At 48.2% G+C, this 21,110-nt stretch overlaps 1 protein-coding gene across 3 annotated transcripts in view; it reads left to right on the top strand.

Annotated features, from left to right (window-relative positions):
• Positions 1-382: 382 nt before the first annotated feature.
• The window catches only part of SYT6 (synaptotagmin 6), a 64,156-nt gene continuing 43,428 nt past the window's right edge, over positions 383-21,110 (top strand). The window contains exons 1-3 of one of the 3 annotated variants that reach the window (XM_030936451.1): positions 383-642; positions 14,763-15,028; positions 16,596-17,154. In XM_030936451.1, coding sequence (XP_030792311.1) covers positions 14,772-15,028; positions 16,596-17,154 — 816 coding nt within the window. In that variant the 5' untranslated portion in view covers positions 383-642; positions 14,763-14,771. Of the gene's footprint in view, positions 643-14,679; positions 15,029-16,595; positions 17,155-21,110 lie in introns of those variants that run through there. The other 2 variants (XM_030936450.1, XM_010371973.2) reach the window with 2 other exon arrangements.

Below are 21,110 nucleotides of genomic sequence, written 5' to 3'. Positions count from 1 at the left end.
CCCTGTCATTTGTGCGACATGTGGCAGTTTCCCCAGTGTTTTCACAAACACGATCTTTCTGTCCCCAGGGAGCCCGTGAAGTACTTAAAATCATTACACCACCTTTACGGAGAAGAAAATTGAGGCTCAGAGACGCCCAAGGTCACACCAGGCAGTGAATGCGGAGCGGGAACCCGGACTCCTTCCTGGCCTTGCACCCTCTGAGATTCGGGACAGCCCGGCTCCCCGCCTCGAACCCCCTACACCCCGGACTCAGACCAGTCCCTGAGTGTAGAGGGGGCGGCTGCGAGGCGCCAGACTTGCCAGCTGCCGCGGGATGCCACGTGAGGGGCGGGGACCCTGCGGGGAAGTGATTAAAAGCAGAGCGGAGCCGCAGGGGGCCGCTGCAGGGAGGGTCTTCTTGGGGCCGTCGTGCCCCGCCCCAGTCCGGCCGCGGCGCGGGTTCGAGCTGCTGCTCGGCAGGCCTGGGTGTCTGGGGCATGAGCGGAGTGTGGGGGGCCGGCGGGCCTCGGTGCCAGGAGGCGCTCGCGGTCCTCGCCTCGCTGTGCCGGGCCCGGCCGCCCCCTCTCGGGCTGGACGTGGAGACTTGTCGGAGCTTCGAGCTGCAGCCCCCAGAACGGAGTCCCAGCGCGGCAGGCGCAGGTAACAGGAGACCCAGGGCCCCTTCCCTTCCTGGATATCCGTCCTGAGGTCTCCCTTCCCCAAAGCCCCGGTCCCAGAAGCCCCAGAACCTAGAAAGAACTCTCCAGCTAGGGATTCTGGATTGGGAGCCAGCCTCGTCCAGCCCCCTGACCCATCGCTTGCACAGCCAGGAGAGACCCGAAGGGGACCGGGGGTGGGGGTAGAACCCCCCTGGCCCTTCCGTATTACTACTGCGGACTGCGGGGGACCCCGCAGACAGCCAGGCTCCCAGGACCGGGCACCCTCGGGGCTTCAGTTTCCCTCGCATCTCCAAGCTCGCTCTGCGGGCAATCTGCCAGGAGAGGGGTCCATGGAGAGAGCGGGAGACCAGGGGCGCGCGGCTAAGGAAGAGAGCTCGCCTCCTAGCAAGTGTCGAGGTCCCGGGGTCCGTGCGTCGGTCTGTCCGTCCGTGTGCGTGTTCTCGTTGTGAACGCGGGCGGACCCCCGGTCTCTCCGGGAGAAACTTGGGTCTGCGGCTGGCACGAGGTCTTTGTGTCCGGGTGTCTCTCCGGCTGCTAGTGGTTTTCCGCGTCTCCGCTGGGGGGCGGGGGACGGGGGGCGGGGTGGGGGAGGGTATGAGGGTGTTGCGGCGTCCTTCCTCCACCCCCCTCGCCCCTATAACTCGCTCCCTCCGTCCCTCTCGGACTCGGACTCGGGGCGGGTGCGCGACTGAGCGGGCGCCTCTAGCCGACTTTGCCAAGAGGGCGCCTCCTGCCCAAGCTGCGCGGACCCTGCGCCGGACGCAGCCCCAGGCGGCCGCCTAGCCGAGGCGGGAGCCCGAGCGGAGTCGAGCTTGCCGGAGCGGGTGAGTCCCGAGCCCGATCCCCGCCGGGCTGGACCCCGGCGCGCAGCTGCGGCGTCTCCGGGGAGTCGCGACAGCGGGAATGTCGTGTCGCGCCCTGGCGGCGGGAGCTGCGGGAGGGTCGGCGACGTGGCGGCCGGCCCCGGGTATTTACCTGCTGCACCAGTGCCCTGCAGTCACGCTCGCCGGCTGCCGCGGGGCTTCTTTGTCCCGACGTCTGGAGGGTCCCAGGCGGGAGGGAGTACGGGGTCGCGTCCCCTCCGTGGGGGAGGGACTGGGGGAGTGAGAGGCCTGGAGAGAATGCGGAGTGGGGGTGGGGAGATCCTGCAGGGACCAGGGCGCCGGGGTTCCAGGAGGCTCTGCGGGTTCCATTCCTCCTTGTCCCCCGACCCCGACTCCAGTAGGGCTGGGCCTAGGAGTACTCGGGAGTTGCCCAGTGGCTCCGCATCGCTGGCGCGGGAAGGGGAGAAAGGGGCTGCCAGAGGCGGGAATTTGGTCCCCACGCGCTGCTCCAGGGACGAGATGCCAGGGACCGGCGGTTCCGGGAGCAGGTACAGGTGGGGTAAACTCCCCAGCGGCCGCAGGTCCCAGGGTCCTTTCACTTGAGGTTAAAGGTCGTAGATAGAGGTAGATATCCGTGAGGAACAGTTCAGGGGAGGGGGCAGTAGGCCAAGGAGAACCTTGGGTGTGTGAGGGGGCTGTATCCAGCCTTGGGGTAAGTGGAGCCCACCTGAGCCCCGTGAGGGTCGTAGGAGGCGCTGCTCTCCCTAGTTGTGGCAATGTTTAGTCAATGGCTTGATCACTGCAGCAGAAGGGACTGAGGTTAGACATAAAGAAGAACTTTTAGAGGGTAGTACGGAGATGGAGGTTGGGGAAGTTGATTCCCTGCCTTGGAGATTCGCAGAACACATTAGGCCTAACAAGTTATTATTATAAGACTCCGGTTCTCTAGTGCCATCCCCTCCCACACCACCCATTTCCCCATACCCACCAGACACAGAATTTTCCCTATCAGGGAGTCTCTTCCTGCCTCTCCCTACTCCTCAGCTCCCTTCCATCTTTTCCACCAAGGATCCATCTCCAGCGGGGCCTTAATGCTGGTCCTGACCCTCAGAGCCTACAGGGTGAGAACATACCTGTGGAGTTCCACCTGGGATGGAAGCTGCCTCTCCTGTCTGTTCAGGGCAGAAATGCCAGGGGTGAGGGTGGAAGTTGCTGGGAGTGGGGCAGGGCTGTAGGTACGCAGCACGTCTTGGTAGGGGGAGGCACTGGTGTTCTGACACCAGAGGGATACCCATAATCTGGAATGACAGGTGCCTGGATGGCCAGGCTGAGGGTGAGAAAAGCCTGAGGGGTGAGAGTCAGCAGGCCCAGATGAATTACTATGCCTTCCCTGCAGGCTGTATCAGAAGACGAGTTAGAGTTAGCTCAGGAAAACTTTAACTTTGGCTGCTGAGTCACAAGTCCCGGGAAGCCCAGGGTCCAAGTTGGGAGGCTGAAAGGGATGTGGGGAGGCAGAAGCAGACCCTTTGATCATAGCAAGAGAAAGAGAGTGGTTGAGAGTGGCCGTGGGATCTTGAGAATTTAGGTGACCAGAGGGTCTGAGGAGATGCCATGGACTTCAGGACCAGGCCCCAACTGTTCCACCTCCCAGCCTGCTCCCTGCATCCCAGAGCCACTACCTGGGTCCAGATTCTCCAGCCAGCAGAATGCTAGAGTTTTTCATTTGTTGCAGTCTTATGAAAAATGCAAGTGGCTAGAGCATGCCCAGCTCTCTTTACCATTTTATGTTTTCCCTTGACTTTCTCCTGTTATAAGTCTCTAGCTTACAGATTTCTAGTAACACCCTGGGATTCGACAACTGAGATTCAGACTCCACTGTCATTTGCTGAGACTCCTCTATAGGCCAGAGTCTGTGCTAGGAATTGCACAGGAAGTCTCAGTTAATCAGACCCTGACTTGGAAACACCTGTACGCAAACTGTTCCAACTAAAAGCAATTTTCCCCTTTTTCTTTAAAAACTCTGGAGCCACAGCCCTGCTATTCTCCTTAATACATCCCAAGTGAACTAACAAGCAGTTCTCCACCTTTCATTGTGTCATCTGCCTTGTGGAAATGAATGAACTTTTTCCATAAGCCAAGTTGCAGAGGTTTAGGTATGGTCAGCATGGGTTCTGTACTTAAGGTAGCAAGCAGAGGTCCAGAAGTGCTTCAGAAAATGTAGAAACCTGACAGGAGATCTCAAGCTTCCCTGCTTTTCTTAGGCTGGCAGCTGGGAGTGGTTAACTCCACTTTACTTGTGGCCATGAGATTTATGTGATGTCTGTCCTTCTCACTGGAAGGATAGAATTCTGCAGATTTTGCCGTTTTTGAGGAAAGGTACAATGCACAATCCTTTAGAACCCAAGGAGATGATATTCTTATTAGTGTGTTTTGAGCTTTAGAGTTCTGGAAGCAGGGTCCAGTATCTAGGAGTTGTAAAGCCCTTAGATTTACAGTTCTAGAAGTTCTCTTCTCTCTCTCTGACTTTGATGAGAACGTCAAGTAGGGATGGTGGTTTCAGTATGTGTCATCCCTCTAAGCTCTGTACAAAAGACATGTTCTCTTCCAACTGTCTGAAGCTTATCTTCCCTGTCCACAGAGTTGGGGGTATAACATGTGGCTGCAAATAGCGAGGAGTGGCATTGAGGCATCTGGATCAAGCCAGGTTTCTTTATGGTCTGTATAGGGTTGTCTGGAGTAGGGAAAGCATGCTAAGACTAAGTCCTGACTAAACTAGGTGGCACCCTTTCTAGTCTTGCTTAGGAAAGGAAGCCTGTAAGGACAGAGTTACACTTAGGAACTGAAATCAGAGAAGTCTCTGAAAGTAGAAATAAATAGGGGCATCCGGATCTGGGCACTCCAAGTATAATGACACAACCTCATCCCTCCCTTCTTTCTTCTAGGAGCACTGAACTCTTTCTTGCTCCCCGAGGACCCAGGCAGACCCCTCCTCTCACTAGTTGCAGGTACAAACAGGGAGAGGAGCATAGAGGGAAAAGAATTTCTGACAGTCTGCCCCCAACCTCCATCACTCCAGCCTTGATCCCACATTCAGAAGGCCCACATGCCCTGACCCCTCAGGCAGAAAGGTACAGTTACCATCCACCAAAATAATAATATTAATAATTGCTAAATTAGTGCCAATGCTCTGTTAGCTATAACACTCCACATTCGTCTCCAATTTAGCTCTGAATCCCCTAATGATGGTGGAAGCGAGCACCCAGTCATAAAGCTTGGTGCGGCCGTAATTAGCTTAGCATTGTCTCTCCTCATCACAGCTTTTTCAGGAGCATTAATTCCTTCTCTGTTTGGACTCTGCTAATTATTCCCATTGGTAGCTCAGGCTGGATCTCTGAAAGAAGGAAAGGAAGCAAAAGCCCTCTGCTCCCCTCCCCCCAACCCTGAATTTTAATTACACCGGGTTCTCCTAATAAACTTACAAGCCCTGGCAGAGCTTATTATTAATGGGCCACATATGAGCCTCAATACAGAATAGCTCTGTTCTCCTAACACACACACACACACACACACACACACTCTCTCTCTCTCTCTCTCTCTATCTCTCTCTCTCTCTCTCTCTCTCTCTCTCTCTCTCTCTCTCTCTCTCTCTCTCTCTCTCTCTCTCTCACAGATATTCCTCAGGTACACCTTTTCCAGAGGCCACTGGTTATTTGCCTAGTGGCTGGTGGGCAACCTGAAGTGTCAGCTTTCCAGGGAAGAAGTAAGATGGGGCAGGTGGTGACCAGGCTGGTCATAATCTGAGTCTCTGGGGCTCTGTCCAGGTTCATAGGGTCAGGCCAAAAAGTGGGAGTGTCCCTGCCATCCTCTCCTGAGTACAACTAAGAAATGCCTGCCCCCTCCACCCCCCGCCAACTTCTTTGTCCAACCTGGGACTCTACAGCTCAATCTGTAGTCCTCCCAGAAATCTGGTTCAAGAGCCCAGATTTGTGCATCAGAAAGTCCTAGGTTCAAATCCTAGCTCTTCTCCTTAATGCACTGTCCCCTTGAACAAGTTACCTGGTTAACATCTCTACACTTAGTTTATTTATCTTTAAGCATGAATACCAATTTCTTAGGGAGGGTAAAAATGTTAAATCAGATAATGTAAAGGGCATAATGCTTACTATGTAGAAATAAATAAATAATATTATTAGTATTTTATGAGTGGTTCTGCCAGAATATCTTCTCTTACCAGACTAAACACTATTCTTCCAAGCTCCTGGGCCTCTGCGTCACTTGCTCCCTGGCCTCTGGGCTATGCTTTGTCCATGTCTCTATCTGTGCCTGCACGAGAGCTCCTTGGCAGAGGCAACTCTTGCTCTCCCCAGCCTGAGCGCTGACCATTTCTGAGGGTCCACCACCAATTCCAGGCCCTGAAGCCAGCCTTCTCTGGCTTTGGGATGAGCAGGGAAAATGGTTCTTTCTTTTTGCTTCCTCTTCCCGGTTTATCTCTTCAATTACAATCGGTTAGGAAGAATGCCTGTTACTGTTACAAAATGGATTTTTCTGACATGAAAGCCCATTAGAAAAATGGGAACAATAGCAAGCGATAAGAATTGCTGATGAATTCTAACACTATGGGTGGAGAAGAGGAGAGGGGGCACTAGGGCTGTCTTTGGAGAAAGAAGTGTCAGTGGGGGAAGATAAGAAAGCCCTGAGCTGCTAATTAATAACCCAGTGTTTTCTGGAAGAGGAGGGAGACCATGGGCCATCACCCCAACAAGACAGTCTCATTTAAGGTGACAAGCAGATTCTACCCTGATGGCCTTGAAGGGGATCTCAACTTCCCAGGAGAGAAGAGGGGCCTGACGTCCCTCGATGCTTTGTCCTCTGATCTGGTGTCTACCTTCCCTGCCTCAAAGACTTAGCTTTGTGTCTGTTCTGTATACAGTCAATTATTATCCTCCACCAAAAAACAAAACATGAAGAATAACAGCAGCTTCCATTTTGGGGACATTCACCATGTACCAGGGCCTGTGCTCAAAGTCTTAGCTTATGTAATATTCACAATGATTCTGAAAGGTAGGAATAATTCGAATCCTGACTAAATAAAAGAGAAAACTAAGATTTGGACAGGTTAAATAACTTGCTCAAGTTCACGCAATTAGAAAGCAATGAGGATGGTACATGCTGTGCTGTCATTCATTCTGGCACTGCCACCCACCTGAGATGTCCATCCTGTGTCTGAGCACCTGTGAGTCCAGTTTCACAGCCAGGGCTAGAAGCCACGTGCCCCTGTACAAGGCTATGTCACTGGGGTGTGATCCCAAAGCCTAGTTCCATAGCTGTTTTCTCTTCCATAGGGTTGCTGGATAGCTGGCTAGTATGGTTTACCAAATCAGTTGCCCATGAAATACTAGGGCTCTTCTGATGCCTGAATGAAAATATTTCACAATGAATATTGAGCAATAGGCTTCTTTTCCCCAAATTTCAAGAAAATTTTCAAGAACATAGGATGTTCTCAATTACAGGTTTTTCTTCCCTGATCTTCTTACTCCTTTGGAATTCATTCCTGTTCACCAGCTGGCTGGTGATGGTAACAACAAAACAACTGAGGAGGCAGCAAGCAAATGAGTATTCGCAGGAAAGCCTGGAGATGTGTGATCTGAACCATGGTTTTGTTATGTCTCAAGAAACAGACAGACCTGGCTATGTCCGAAACCATTACATTATTTCTGCTAGTAAGATTGTTCTTGGTTTGTGAAGACAAGGTTAAAACTATCTCTATTGATTAATGTTCATGGTTTGCAGGTGTTCTGCCCACTAAACAAATTTCAAAACTAAGGACTGTTTCAAATTGGGCTGGGCATAACTCATTCTAATAAAAATAGGTAATATTTATTTTATTGCTTATTACATCTTAGGCACTATCCTCAACATTTTTGGTCTCATTTAAACCTCACAATGACCCTATAAGGTAGATACTATTATTACCCCCAATTTATAGATGAGGAAATGAGGCTGAGAAATGTTACCTAGTTTGCCAAAGGCACACAGTTTAAAACTAGTGGAGGTAGACTGTGAGTGAGCCCAGTCTGACTTCAGGGCAACGCTTCCTTCTCTCTAAGCTGAAGAGGAAGTAAAGAAGAAGACAGGGAAAAAGCATCCAAATACCTAGGAAGGGCCGGGCGCGGTGGCTCAAGCCTGTAATCCCAGCACTTTGGGAGGCCGAGACGGGCGGATCACGAGGTCAGGAGATCGAGACCATCCTGGCTAACACGGTGAAACCCCGTCTCTACTAAAAAAAAATACAAAAAACTAGCCGGGCATGGTGACGGGCGCCTGTAGTCCCAGCTACTCGGGAGGCTGAGGCAGGAGAATAGCGGGAACCCGGGAGGTGGAGCTTGCAGTGAGCTGAGATCCAGCCACAGCACTCCAGCCTGGGCGACAGAGCGAGACTCTGTCTCAAAAAAAAAAAAAAAAAAAAAAAAAAAATACCTAGGAAGTACTTTCTCTTTTTCAGGGCTGGGCTGAGCCCTCTCTCCCTTACTGGAGGCTTACTTCTTACTTTTCCTGAAGTGAATGCGTGGTGTAAATTGGAAGAGCACTGGATCAGGACTCAGAAACTGGTGGAGTTGCCCATCAAAGTTCTAGCTGCCTCAAGGGGTCAAAGTTCAAACAAGATGTGAATGGGGAAAGGATTTTGAAGTCTCTTTGTGTACCTGTGATTTCCTAGGGGACATGTCCCAGTGGGTTGGCCCCAGCAAACCCAGAGTGGGAAGGCACACAGCTTAGGTTATCTGGGCAGCCGTTAGGCTGTACAGAAACCTACAGCTCTTTCTAACCTCAATGTACCTTAAACTAGGAGATGAGGGCTGTCTGAGTTCCAGGACACATATAGGGATTTTAAAGGGGGTAAATCCTCTACAATCACGTCCTCCCCGCTGCTTGCTTCTGGTCTTACCAGCCTTGCTCACCAACCTTGCATCTCCTGTGAAGATGAACCCACTCAGTGTTTGAGACCTAATTCTCCTTGCACTGCCTGCCAGTGAGATGTCAAAAGCCCAGGCTCCTCTAGTCCTGGAAGAAGATTCTTCCAGCATAGGTCTCATATAACCACTATTGGGCACTGGGTGCTGATTCCAATGACCCATGCTCTCTGCCTTCCCTAATCACAGCTCTGAGGGAAGAGCAGCTGGGGGTCATGTGGAGAAGCAATCTAAATAGCAACCACACAGAGGAAAACCTCATTCTCCTGCCCCACCCCCTTCTCCTACCTCTCTTTTCATTTACGAATTTAATTTTTTGTCAGGCTGAACATTTAAATGCACTCTATGCTCTCTAGATTCTCCCTACCCCCTTCTCATTAAAATTCTAATTATTACCAGAACAAGTAAGATGTATGATCAAAGGAAAGCAAAGCCCTAGAAACACCTTTTGTTTTGAGGTGAGTCATATTGCAGAGAATGCATCCAGAAGAGCTGTAACAAAGAACAGATGTGAAGGGCTAGAGATGGCCAGATATGTAGAATAAGGACACATATAGCTGTGGTGACTTTCCCGGTGAGCCCACTAGGATAAAGGCCTGAAGAAACAGTCTCCAAATTATTTAGATCATGAACTCGTAACAGGTTAAAAAAAACAACTTAGTACCTCCAATATATGTTTTTTTGTTCCCAAGTTACATACCTGTTTCACAGAGGTGATACTTCAGAACTAGACTGGCTGGGTTGTAGCCCTGTTTCACCACTCACTAGTTGTGTGACCTGGGTAATCTATTTAACCTTCTGTGCCTCAGTTTCCACATCTGTAAAATGAGGATAATAATCATATCTTTTTCATTGGAGAGGATTAAATAAGTGAATAGATATAAAGTTCTTTGAACCTTAGACATAGTAATGTTGAATAAATTGCCTAAATCTAATAATAACATGCTATTATTTCTATCAACCTGTATATTAAAATTTTGATTTCTTTTAAAGATTATAAATATTAAAATGGCTTGTTTTTTTTTCTCTTGTGTCCCCCTGCCCCGAGGTTCACCCCATTGGAGACACTACCACATTGGAGACCTTTAGTATAGAAATTGACTTAGAATGAGCTTTCCTGGTGTCTGGCAGTCTCAGGTGAAGGATTAGCTCCAGCTCCTTTGGCCAGGAAAAGGCTCTAATGTCTCTGTGCAGGGAGCCAGGCATTGGGAAGGCTTGGGAAGAGGGTGGTGGTAGGTGGCTCAGGACTTGAGGATTCTCTGCTATTATTCTCTATTCTCAGAGGTGACAGCTGATCTAGGCAAGTAACTTGCATCAAAGGAGTCAAAAGGCAGTGCTGGCTTCCCAGAGAGAGTGACTGATATCCTCACCTCCTTCTTGGCCCCTCTGATGTGGGATCTCTTTCCCTGGAGCCTATGTGCTGTGGGAGTACCTGGATCCCCTTAGGAGGGGCCTGGGCATCTTTGTATCCCAAGCTAGCCCAGAACTTGGCACATTGCAAGTACTCAGTAAATGTTGCTTGAACTTAATGGAAATGAGAGCTAATTACAGCCTTCTCGTATATCATTCTTTCATTCACTCATTCATTCCATGTGCCAATTTCTATGCGAGGCCCTGAGTCAGACAAAGAGGAAAAACATGTGTCAAAGTAGCCTACAGTTTAACCAGAGACAGACAGGTCAGGGCAGAGGAAAGAGTGCCAGGCTGAGTGGTGGACATCTGGACCCTAGTCCAGGTTCTGTGTCTGACCAACCTGTGACTCCAAGCAAGTCCCTTCTGTGGACCACTGCTCCCATCTTTAAAGGCACAGCCTGGACTCAGTACTTGTGGGGTCATTTCTCACCTTAAATGGTAATATTTTTAAGGCATTTGGACAGACTAAGACAGAGGCTGCAAACTTACAGGCTTTCAGGGGCCAGGCAGGGAACAGGGAGTGGAGGGTTGAACTGGTGAGGACATATCCTTACAAAGAGAGTCACCAGTTCCCACTATGTGGGAGCCCATGTCAATTACCAAGTCATTCGTCTTTTCCAGTGAAGTCAGAAGTCTGGGGTGATGATGATGGTGGAATTTCTTAACATTTCAATCATTAAGCAAGCCAAACAGAACTCCTCTGCTAGCTTGTCCACGGTAACATTTTTGCAAACCCTGCAAGGTATGCCCTTGGTTCGGAGCCTTCTGACTTCTCTACTCTGAGCAAGAAGAGGCCTTGGACTCAAAGGTTCATTCCCAAATTTGGAGAGGGAAGTGGGATGGGAGGTTTGCTTAATAATTTCTCACAAAGATGGGCATCCCTCATAGGGGCATACCCCTTTCTTGGGATAATGGGCATCCCTGGGGTTAGGGGTGGGCTGGGGGTGGGGCAGTGAGTGCCCACTTCCAAACCAATCACAACATTTAAAACACCATTTTTATAGCAAAGCTCTTGAATGGCCACAGGAATGGAAGAGGACAGCTCTAGGAATCACTTGTACCTGAATACCTTGGATATATTGTAGGTTCAGTTACAGACTGCTGCAATAAAGCATATATCAAAATAAAGCAAGTCACACAAATTTTTCAGTTTCCCAGTGCATATAAAAGTTATATATATATACACACACACACACACATACACACACACACGTAAGTTATATAAACTTATATGTAGATATGCACATATAAGTATATATAACTTATACATATATACATACGTATGTATATATAGATATATATAACTTTTATACTATATATGTATATATACACACATATAACTTTTATACTATACTACTTTTATACTATATATACATATATGTATATAGAACTTTTATACATATAAGTATATGTAATTTATATATATGCATATGTAAATATATATATAACTTTGTGTAATTCTATTGTGCACTTAATAGACTACAGTATATTTTATAAAAATATTTTCTAAAAATAAATAGGATTATTAGAATAGCATAATAGGATTAAACAAAATATATATACAGTATAAAATATGCATATATACAGTATAAAATATATTGTAGTCTATTAAGTGTATACAGTATATACATACATGTGAATATATGCATATATTATATATACATATATGTGAATATGCACATATATACAGTATAAAATATACTGTAATATACTGTAAATATAATGGCATCAAGAATGGTGAATCCTATTCAGATGGTTTTCAATTTACTTTGCCCAGATCCATCAGAGGAATCATTATTTGTGGCAGCTAAAGCCTTACAAAATGTATACAATGTAATATATATACCTATACATATATATACGTATACAGTGTAAAATATACTGTAGCCCCTTGAGTGTGCAATAGAATTGCACCCAAAAACAATATATATCTTAATTTTAAAAACTTGATTACTAAAAAATGCTAACAATCTGGGCCTTCAGTGAGTCTTAATCTCTTCTTCATGGTGGAGGGTCTTGCTTCGATGTTGATGACTGCTGACTGATCAGTTTGGTGGTTGCTGGTGGCTGGAGTGGCTGTGGTAATTTCTTAAAATAAAAAAACAGTGAGTTTGCTGCATCAATGGACTTTTCCTTTCACTAAAGATCTCTCTGTAGCATGCACCGCTGTCTGATAGCATTTTATCCACAGTAGAACTTCTTTCAAAATGGGAGTCAATCCTCTCAACCCCTGCCACTGCTTTATCAACTCAGGTTATATAATATTCTAAGTCCTTTGTGGTCATTTCAACAATGTTCACAGCATCTTTACAAGGAGTAGATTTTATCTCAAGAAACTACTTTATTTACTCATCCACAAGAAGCAACTCCTCATCCATTCTTCAGGCTCCACTTCTAATTCTGGTTCTCTTGCTATTTCCACCACATCTGCAGTTACTTCCTTCACTGAGGTCTTGAACCCCTCAAAGCCATTGACGATGTTTGGAATCAACTTCTTTTAAATTTCTGTTAATGTTGATATTTTTACCTTTTCCCCTGAATTATGAATGTTCTTAATGGCATCAAGAATGGTGAATCCTATTCAGATGGTTTTCAACTTACTTTGCCCAGATCCATCAGAAGAATCACTATCTATGACAGCTAAAGCCTAAGATTCGAAAGTTGAAGTTACTCCTTGATCCATGGGCTGCAGAATGGATGTTGTGTTAGCCGGCATGAAAACAACATTTATCTCCTTGCACACCTCCATTAGAGCCCTTGGGTGACTAGGTGCATAGTCAATGAGCAGTAATATTTTGAAAGGAATCATTTCTTCTGAGCAGTAAGTCTCAACAGTGGGCTTAAAATATTCAGTAAACCATTCTTAAACAGATGTGCTATTATCCAGGTTTTGTTGTTCCATTTTTAGAGCATAGGCAGAGTAGACTGAGCATAATTCTTAAGGACCGTAGGATTTTTGGAATGGTAAATAAGCATTGTATTCATCTTAAAGTCATCAGCTGTGTTAGCCCCTAAAAAGAGAGTCAGTCTGCCCTTTGAAACTTTGAAGTCAGGCGTTGACTTCCCCCTTCTAGCTGTGAAAGTCCTAGATGGCATCTTCTTCCAATATAAGGCTATTTCTTATACACTGAAAATCTGTTTTTCAGTGTAGTCACTTTCATCAATTATCTTAGCTAGATCTTCTGAATCACTTACTGCAGTTTTTACATCAGCATTTGCTGCTGCTTCTTTGAACTTTTACGTTATAGAGAGGACTTCTTTCCTTAAACCTCAAGAACCAACCTCTGCTAGAATCAAACTTTTCTTCTGCAGCTTCCTCTCCTCTTTCAGTCTTCATAGAATGAAAGAAAGGTACTGTCTTGCTCTGGATTAGGCTTTGGCTTAAGGGAATGTTGGGGCTGGTTTCATCTTCTGTCCAGACCACTAAAGCTTTCTTCACATCAGCAATAAGACTGTTTTGCTTTCTTATCATTTGTGTGTTTGCTGGAGTAGCACTTCTGATTCCTTTAAGAACTTTTTCTTTGCATTCACAACTTGGCTGTGGGGCACAAAATGCCTCACTTTTGGCCTGTCTTGGCTTTTGATATGCCATCCTTACTAAGTTTAATTATTTCTAGCTTTTGATTTAAAATGAGAGTCATGTGACACTTTTTTTGACCTGAACACTTACAAGTCAAAGTAAGGTTATTAATTGGCCTAATTTCAATATTGTTGTGTCTCAGCAAATAGAAAGGCCCAAGGAGAGGAATGGCCAGCCAGGGGCGTGGTCAGAACACACACAATATTTATCAGTTAGGTTGGCCATCTTACATGGGTGCAGCTCAGGATGCCTCAAAACAATGACGATAGGAATATCCAAGATCACTGATCACAGATCATAGATCACCATAACAACTCTAATAGTAATTTAAAAGTTTGAAATAATGTGAGAATTACCAAAACGTGACACACAGACACAAAATGTGAACATGCTGTTGGAAAACTGGCACCAAAAGACTTGTTCAAGGCAGGGTTGCCACAAAGCTTCAGTTTGTAAAAAAAACAGTATCTGTGAAGCACAATAAAGTGAAGCATAGTAAAATGAACTGTGCCTGTATTTAGCTTTGACGTGCTCTGTGTAGATCAGATTCCAACTTAATAGAAGTATTTATTGAGCCTACTATGCACAGACTTCTGGGAGTACAGAAGAACATAATCCTTGCCCTTAAAGAGACTATGCTGACTCTCATTCACTTGAAGTCAACTCAATATTTATTGAGTTCCTGTCTTGGGCTCAGTGGGGATGGGATAAAGAAGAAAAGAGGATGAGTTAGCCAGCGTCTGCCCCCACAAGGTATCACAGCCTGTTAAGGAAGTAGGCTGTAGACAAAAATGACTCTAAGTCTGGCCATAGTAGCAGCTTTAATAGAAATTCAAACAGCATCTGAACATGAACGCTTCACGAATTTGCACATTTGCTTAGGCTACTATTTAAATTACTTCCCTTTCCCTGTGCACATGCCAATAGGCAGTAGAGACCACAGCCCAGGTGCTCCCCAAGCTGGCTGGGGGGAGAGGGTGGGGGTGGGAAAGAGGATGATGCTGGAAGAATCAGATTGAGGTGAACACAAGGCTGCAGATATTCCACGAAGTGGACAATCAAGAGTCAACCCTGAAACCACCTCTCCCTCTGACCTGGCAGCTTTCTCATGACCCTTCTTCTCTCTTCTTCCGTCTTTGTACCTTCTGTGTGCCCCCTCTTCCAACACCCTCACCCGTTTCTCCCCGCCTCTGTCTGTCTGTCTCTCCCTGCCTGGCTCATGCCGAGGGCAGGCACCTCTGTCAGCCTCCTCGCAGTTGTAGTTATTGTGTGTGGCGTGGCCCTGGTGGCAGTTTTTCTCTTTCTCTTTTGGAAGCTGTGCTGGATGCCCTGGAGGAACAAGGAGGCCTCCAGTCCCTCTTCTGCTAATCCCCCCTTGGAAGCCCTCCAGAGCCCCAGCTTCAGAGGCAACATGGCGGACAAGCTGAAGGACCCCAGCACCCTGGGCTTCCTGGAGGCGGCCGTGAAGATCAGCCACACATCCCCCGATATCCCAGCTGAGGTGCAGATGTCGGTCAAGGACCACATCATGCGTCACACACGGCTGCAGCGGCAAACTACAGAGCCAGCCTCATCCACCAGGTGAGGAGTGGACCGCTCCCTTCCCTGATCCCACACCTCCAAACTCCCTTAATACATCTATGGGATTCCAGCCTGTGAGGATCAGCGATCGGAAATAATAACACATATCCTTTGATGGAGAAATATGTCAGAAGATGTGATCCATGATGGGTGATCAACGAGGAGGAGGTGGGTACCAGGAAAGACTTCACGAAAGGGAAACCTTTGAGGCTGGTTGCTGTACATGTGGTGTGCACTTGGGGTATGTGTGGATGTGAGGGGAATGGAATAGTGGAATAGGGGAGTGTTGGATGTTTGGAAGGAAAGGCTTCAGGCAGAAGGAAGAGAACAGCAAAGGCCTAGAGACGTAAGAGTTCACGGTGTGTTTAGGGATATGTCAGTAAAGCCTGATAGCTACAGTCTGCAGTGCATGGCAGATAAGGCAAGAGAGTCTTAATAGTTTGAGAATGAGGATTCCTTTAAAGCCTTTCAGAGTTCCCTGTATGACAACAATTGTAAATACATACAGCATCCTTTAACTGAAAATAGCAACAAGAAAAACATAACGACAAAAACCTACCCCAAATTCAGAAACACTTTTAAAAGATGTGGTGCAAGCATGCATAAGGCCTTGTATTTACTCAAAACTTAGGGCTCTGATGGATTCCTAGGTCCCTGCAATGGCTCTCCAGGCCCTCAGGGGACCAACCAAAGAGAATGAGGCCTGATCTTCAGACTGGAGGCCAGGAATGAACATGCTGGGGGTCACATTGACAGTTTGTCATATGGCCTCGGGCAAGTTCCTCACCTTCCCTTAGCCTCGCTTTTTCCAACTGTAAAATAAGGCTGATGACTTTTATATGGCAGTTGTGAGGAGCCAATGGAAGAATCAATGTAATCGATAAGGAGAGCTAACACATATATTGCTTATGATTATGCTTGGCTCTGTTCTAAGCACTTCATATGTAATCAATTCATTTTACTCTCATAGCAATCCTATGTGGTTGTTACTTTTATTATCCTCGTTTTTATGGCACAGAGAGGTTAAATAACTTTCCCAAGATCTCAGCTGGAAAGTGACAGAGCCAAGATTGACCTATGCAGTCTAACTCCAAAGCCCATGCTTTTACCACTCCGCTGCCTGCTGTATAGCAAATGCTCAACAAATGGAGATGCTGATGAAGGTGATGAAGGGGGTGCCACATTGAGGATAAGAAGGGATGGTCCTTCTCTTAAGGGATCTCATGATTTAATAAGGAAACCAGAGTCTTGTCTACTAGGAAGTAAACCTAAAAAGCAGGTAACAGAAAAGCAGGAAAAAGTGATTATGATAGCAATGGCTAACATTTATTGAGTTTACTATATATCAGGCGCCATTCCAACTACTTTACATATATTAAGACATGTAATGCTCACCACAACCTTGTACACCAAGTGTGTGCAGAGGAAAAGTGGGGTCAAGAAGAGGAAGGAAAAGGGGGCTCAACAAGGGATACAATGAGCCAGGGCTTCCAGGCTCGTGTCTGCCTTCATCCCCCTTCCCCTGAGCCTTGACCACACTCTCTCTGCCCCCTCCTGCCCTCTCCAGGCACACGTCCTTCAAGCGCCACCTGCCAAGGCAGATGCACGTCTCCAGTGTAGACTATGGCAACGATCTTCCACCAGCAGCAGAGCAGCCCACCAGCATTGGCCGCATCAAGCCTGAGCTCTACAAGCAGAAGTCGGTGGATGGGGACGATGCCAAGTCTGAGGCCACCAAAAGCTGCGGGAAGATCAACTTCAGCCTACGTTATGATTACGAGACCGAGACCCTGATTGTGCGTATCCTGAAGGCTTTTGACCTCCCTGCCAAGGACTTTTGCGGAAGCTCTGACCCTTATGTCAAGATCTACCTCCTGCCTGACCGCAAATGCAAGCTGCAGACCCGGGTGCACCGCAAGACCCTGAACCCCACCTTTGATGAGAACTTCCACTTCCCTGTGCCCTATGAGGAGCTGGCTGACCGCAAGCTGCATCTCAGTGTCTTCGACTTCGACCGCTTCTCCCGCCATGACATGATTGGTGAGGTCATCATGGACAACCTCTTTGAGGCCTCTGATCTGTCTCGGGAAACCTCCATCTGGAAGGACATCCAATATGCCACAAGTGTGAGTACAGCCCTGTTCCTTGGCTTCTTGAGGATTTGTGATTCTGGGTTGGGTTGGACATATCCCCAACCCCTCACTTCCTAGAGACAAATGGGTCTTTTCCCTTTGGGATATGAAGAGGGACTCTGGAAACTGCCCAGTGGCCCAGCCTACCCTTGCACTCTGCCCCAGGTTGGAATGGCAGACAGCAGAGTCCCCATGTAGCTAGGAAGGGGAGGGATTTTTTATCTGTGGCTTCTGGTTGCATGTTCTGGGATAGTTCTTTCTACTGAGAGTACTGATATAGAGAGTACTGATATAGATATAGAAAACTGGCATAGGCAATCGAAACAGGCCATATCAATTAGGCTGAACCAGGCTATGCTGCAGCAGCAAACGGTCCGAGGATTTTGTGGCTTTAAACAACCAAAGTTTATGCCTTGTTCATGTCTCATGTGCTTTGCATCTGGGCTGGGGACTCTACTCCACCTTGTTACCTGGGGACCCAAGCCAACAGACGCTGCATTTAGACACGGGCCCCCACAGTTAAACATCAGGAGGAAGAGGAAGTGGCAAATCATGCACTGTTTATTAAAGCTTCCACACAGAAGTGACACATGTCACTTCCACTCCCATTAGAACAAGACACATGGTAACTCCTAATATCAAGGGAGAAGGGGCAAATTAATCCTACCGAGTGCCCAGAAGGAGAGCTGGACATACCTAATGAACAGCACAAATGACGACACACAGCAGAGTCCCTTTGCTTGGGCATTGTTTTCCCAGTCATGTATGGGAGATGGGGGAGTCCAGCCCAAAAGGAGACCTGACTAACCCCTACACAGGAGGTGGGTGCTGGGCTGTTTGCAATCAGCTGGAATTAACCAGGGAAGGCTTCAAGGAGCTGGGGCTCAAGTTGGCTTTTAAGAGAGGGGAGCACAGGTTTGGCACAGAGAACTGGAGAGGGCACATCTGGAGCCCTTCGGTCTGGCATAGCCCTTCGCTCCAGTCCCAAGTTGAGGAAACTGTATAGCTGTGTCCTGCAGGTATAGCTAGTGTCCTCTCTCTAAGCCACCCCCCCAACCCCCAGGCAGCTGAGAGCTCAGTGGGGGCGATCCCTCCAAGCTCCAGTGGCCTTGCATCTGCTGTCTTGAGTGCTAACAGGTTGAGCGGCAACCTGGATATTTCCTGCGCTGTATTTCTGAGGAGGGGCGACCCCACTCTGCCTGCAGACTCCCGCTCAGATAGTCAATACTCAATATCTCTGTGTTGAGCCTGTGAAGAGAGGGGCTGGGAAAATCAGCCCTGCTCTGGTGTGCAAAGGGTATAAATCTTGATTTGTTCGAAGTGAGAAAGCTTGGTGGGCTCTGCTTACACCCCAGGAAGGGTCTGGGGGACACCCCATTCTCATAGCTTGTGCTGACTTTGACCAGTCCAGCCCAATGGCCCAGTGCCTCCCCCACCTTTGCTTTCCTGAAATGTCATCCCTAAGAAGAACATAAGTAGCTATCAGGCAGACGGGGCGGGCAGGCGGGGCGGATCGGAACAGCAGCTGTGTGGCAGCCCCAGGCCGGAGCGCTCCACACCGTAAATCACTCTGAAGTTTACATCTGGTGGAGCTCTTCCCTGTGGTCTCCTTAGGCTGTGGTTTCATTATGGTAACTGGACAGTTAGAGAAAAGCAGCTCAGCCCTCCTCAGAGTGAGGCTGCCACCCAGGGAAGGGCGTGAGGGCCAGGGGCTGCAGGAAGCAGAGCTCAGCTCAGCCCTTCTAGGAGCCTCCTTTGCTCCTTGCCAGAGTCCACCATCTGGTGTCTTTGGCTCTAGGCATGACTGGGAGCCTCATGCCTGGGGTAAGTAGTCTGTGCCCAAGCACACTCCGCACCTGGATGCACCTTTCCATATCTGAGAACCCCGTGGCTGTCCTGCCCTTGTCCCATCACCACTTCCCCAGGCTGGCTTCTGAAAAGGGCAGATCAACCAAAGAGCATGGAACAAATCACCACCATCCTCATCATCCTCATCTATTATCATTATAGCTCCCCTCCCTCTCCTCCTCCTAAGAACACTGTGCCAGGCGTGGGGGTGAGGGTGGGGCTGGGGTAGAAAACAGCCTCTTTGACCCACAGAAACTTGTCATCTAATTACAGAGACAGGAAAAGTCCCTGCAGTAGCTGGCAGTGCAAAGCAGCAAATACGATCCGCTGTGTACGGTTATAGGAGCCTTAGAGTTAGGACAGCTGGCAAAGGTCTCCTGGATAAGGAGAACTAAATCAAGTGGGGAAGGACAGTCATAAATAAGTCGACAGCCCAAGAGGAAGGGGCAGCATTCTAGCCAGGTGCAGAGGGAGTCCAGGTGCAGAGGGAGTCCAGGCGCAGAGGGAGTCCAGGCGCAGAGTCCAGCTGCAGGAGTTTCCCAAGCTGCAGAGCCGCACCCATGCTCAGCCAGTCTGTCTTACTATCTGTCTGAGCTGGATGTTTCTTCTCAAGTGAGTCCCCTGCCACCCTCCAACCCACAGCCCCACCAGCAGATAGAATTCTCAGGAGCAAGTTCATCACCCTGCCAGGCAAGGACTCAAGCAAAAAGAGGGGGAAGAGGTGCAAGAAGGCTGGTGCTTGTACCTATGTGTGGTGCTGTCAAATTTTAATCATTTGGGGACCAGGGAGGCCCAAGTCATCACAGTCACCAGGAATGACAGAGCACTGGGTGTATATGAATTTCCACAGCCAGCACAATGGGGAGCAATGCTGACGAGCTGAGCACAGCCAACAGCCGGCTCCCATCTCTCCCGTGTGTCTGATTCCATTCCCAGAGCTGCCCTTTGGACCTGAGCTCAGGAATCCAGCAGCTTCAGAAAAACACCTGACATTTCTGCCTCTTGCCTTTGCCAACAAGTTCTCCATGTCAGGCAGGCCTGTTCCCACCTCTCTGCCTGGTGCAAACCAATCCACCTTTCAGAGCCTAACTGCCGTCATCCTCCACGTGGCCTCCCGGTCTCATAGCAGCTGCCTCTCCAGTGTGTTCTCTGTATCCCCAAGTTATATCCTGAGTCATATTCTACCTTGGAAAGTCCTCCCAATGGCTCAGGAATGGCTTGTGACCCACATTTGACTTTCTCTTGTATTTTCCCTCAGGGCTGAGTGTAAGAAACCAGTACTTTCTTGTTAAATGACCAGTGGCTTACTTAATTCAATTAAAACTATATATGGGTGCCCAAGGAAAAGACTATTAAAGAAGTAATTGGGATTGAATGGAGTTAACCTGGGAAGGCTTCTTGGAGGAGAAGCAGCTCAAGTAGTATTTAGAAAATGGCTTAGAGCCAGGCTTGGTTGGGAGAGACCCAGCCTGTGCACTTGTTCAGAGGTGAATGGGATGGTTTGTGTCTGGGGTAACCAGTCAGATCAGGTAGTCTGGACCAAAGCAGAGGGTCCGTGACCCACATGCTGAGCAGAAGGAAAGGTCCTATGAGAAAGGGAACCTGGAGGCTGCTCTGTGCTCACCAAAGCGATGTGAGTGCTGCCTGTGTTGGTCCTTGAGTTTGTGCAGAAGAGTCAGATTCAGCCCTGGCGGGTGGCACCAGGCAGATCCCTTGTTCCCGCCCCCGCCCTTGTGCTTGACTTGAAGTACCAAAGCCTGAAACATTTGCATTGTTTTCTCACAAACACAGAACCCTGAGCTCAAGGCTAGTGAAGGGGAGGAACACATTCGGGGAGTCTAGCTCTTTGTTAATTGCAAATCTTAAGCCTCAAGGGACACTCACCTCCCTACCCCAGATTGTTCCAGAGGGAAGTCTGGGCAGCACAGCAGCTCATATGTCCCACTGGCTAGAGAGCCAGAGAAAACCAGGTCTGCAGGACAGTCAGAGGCCTCTTGCATTGCGTGGAATTAAGAAACTCAGGCCTGGGATGGAAATTTTGGGAGTTCACCACACCCATTCCAGCCCTGGGAAGCTCTGCCCTCCTGCTTCCCCCATCTCTC

This window comes from Rhinopithecus roxellana, chromosome 8 (assembly GCF_007565055.1).
Source record: "Rhinopithecus roxellana isolate Shanxi Qingling chromosome 8, ASM756505v1, whole genome shotgun sequence".
NCBI classification, from domain to species: Eukaryota; Metazoa; Chordata; class Mammalia; order Primates; family Cercopithecidae; genus Rhinopithecus; species Rhinopithecus roxellana.
The sequence above is the reverse complement of the archived record's forward strand: the minus strand, read 5'-3'. Positions and strand labels throughout refer to the sequence as shown.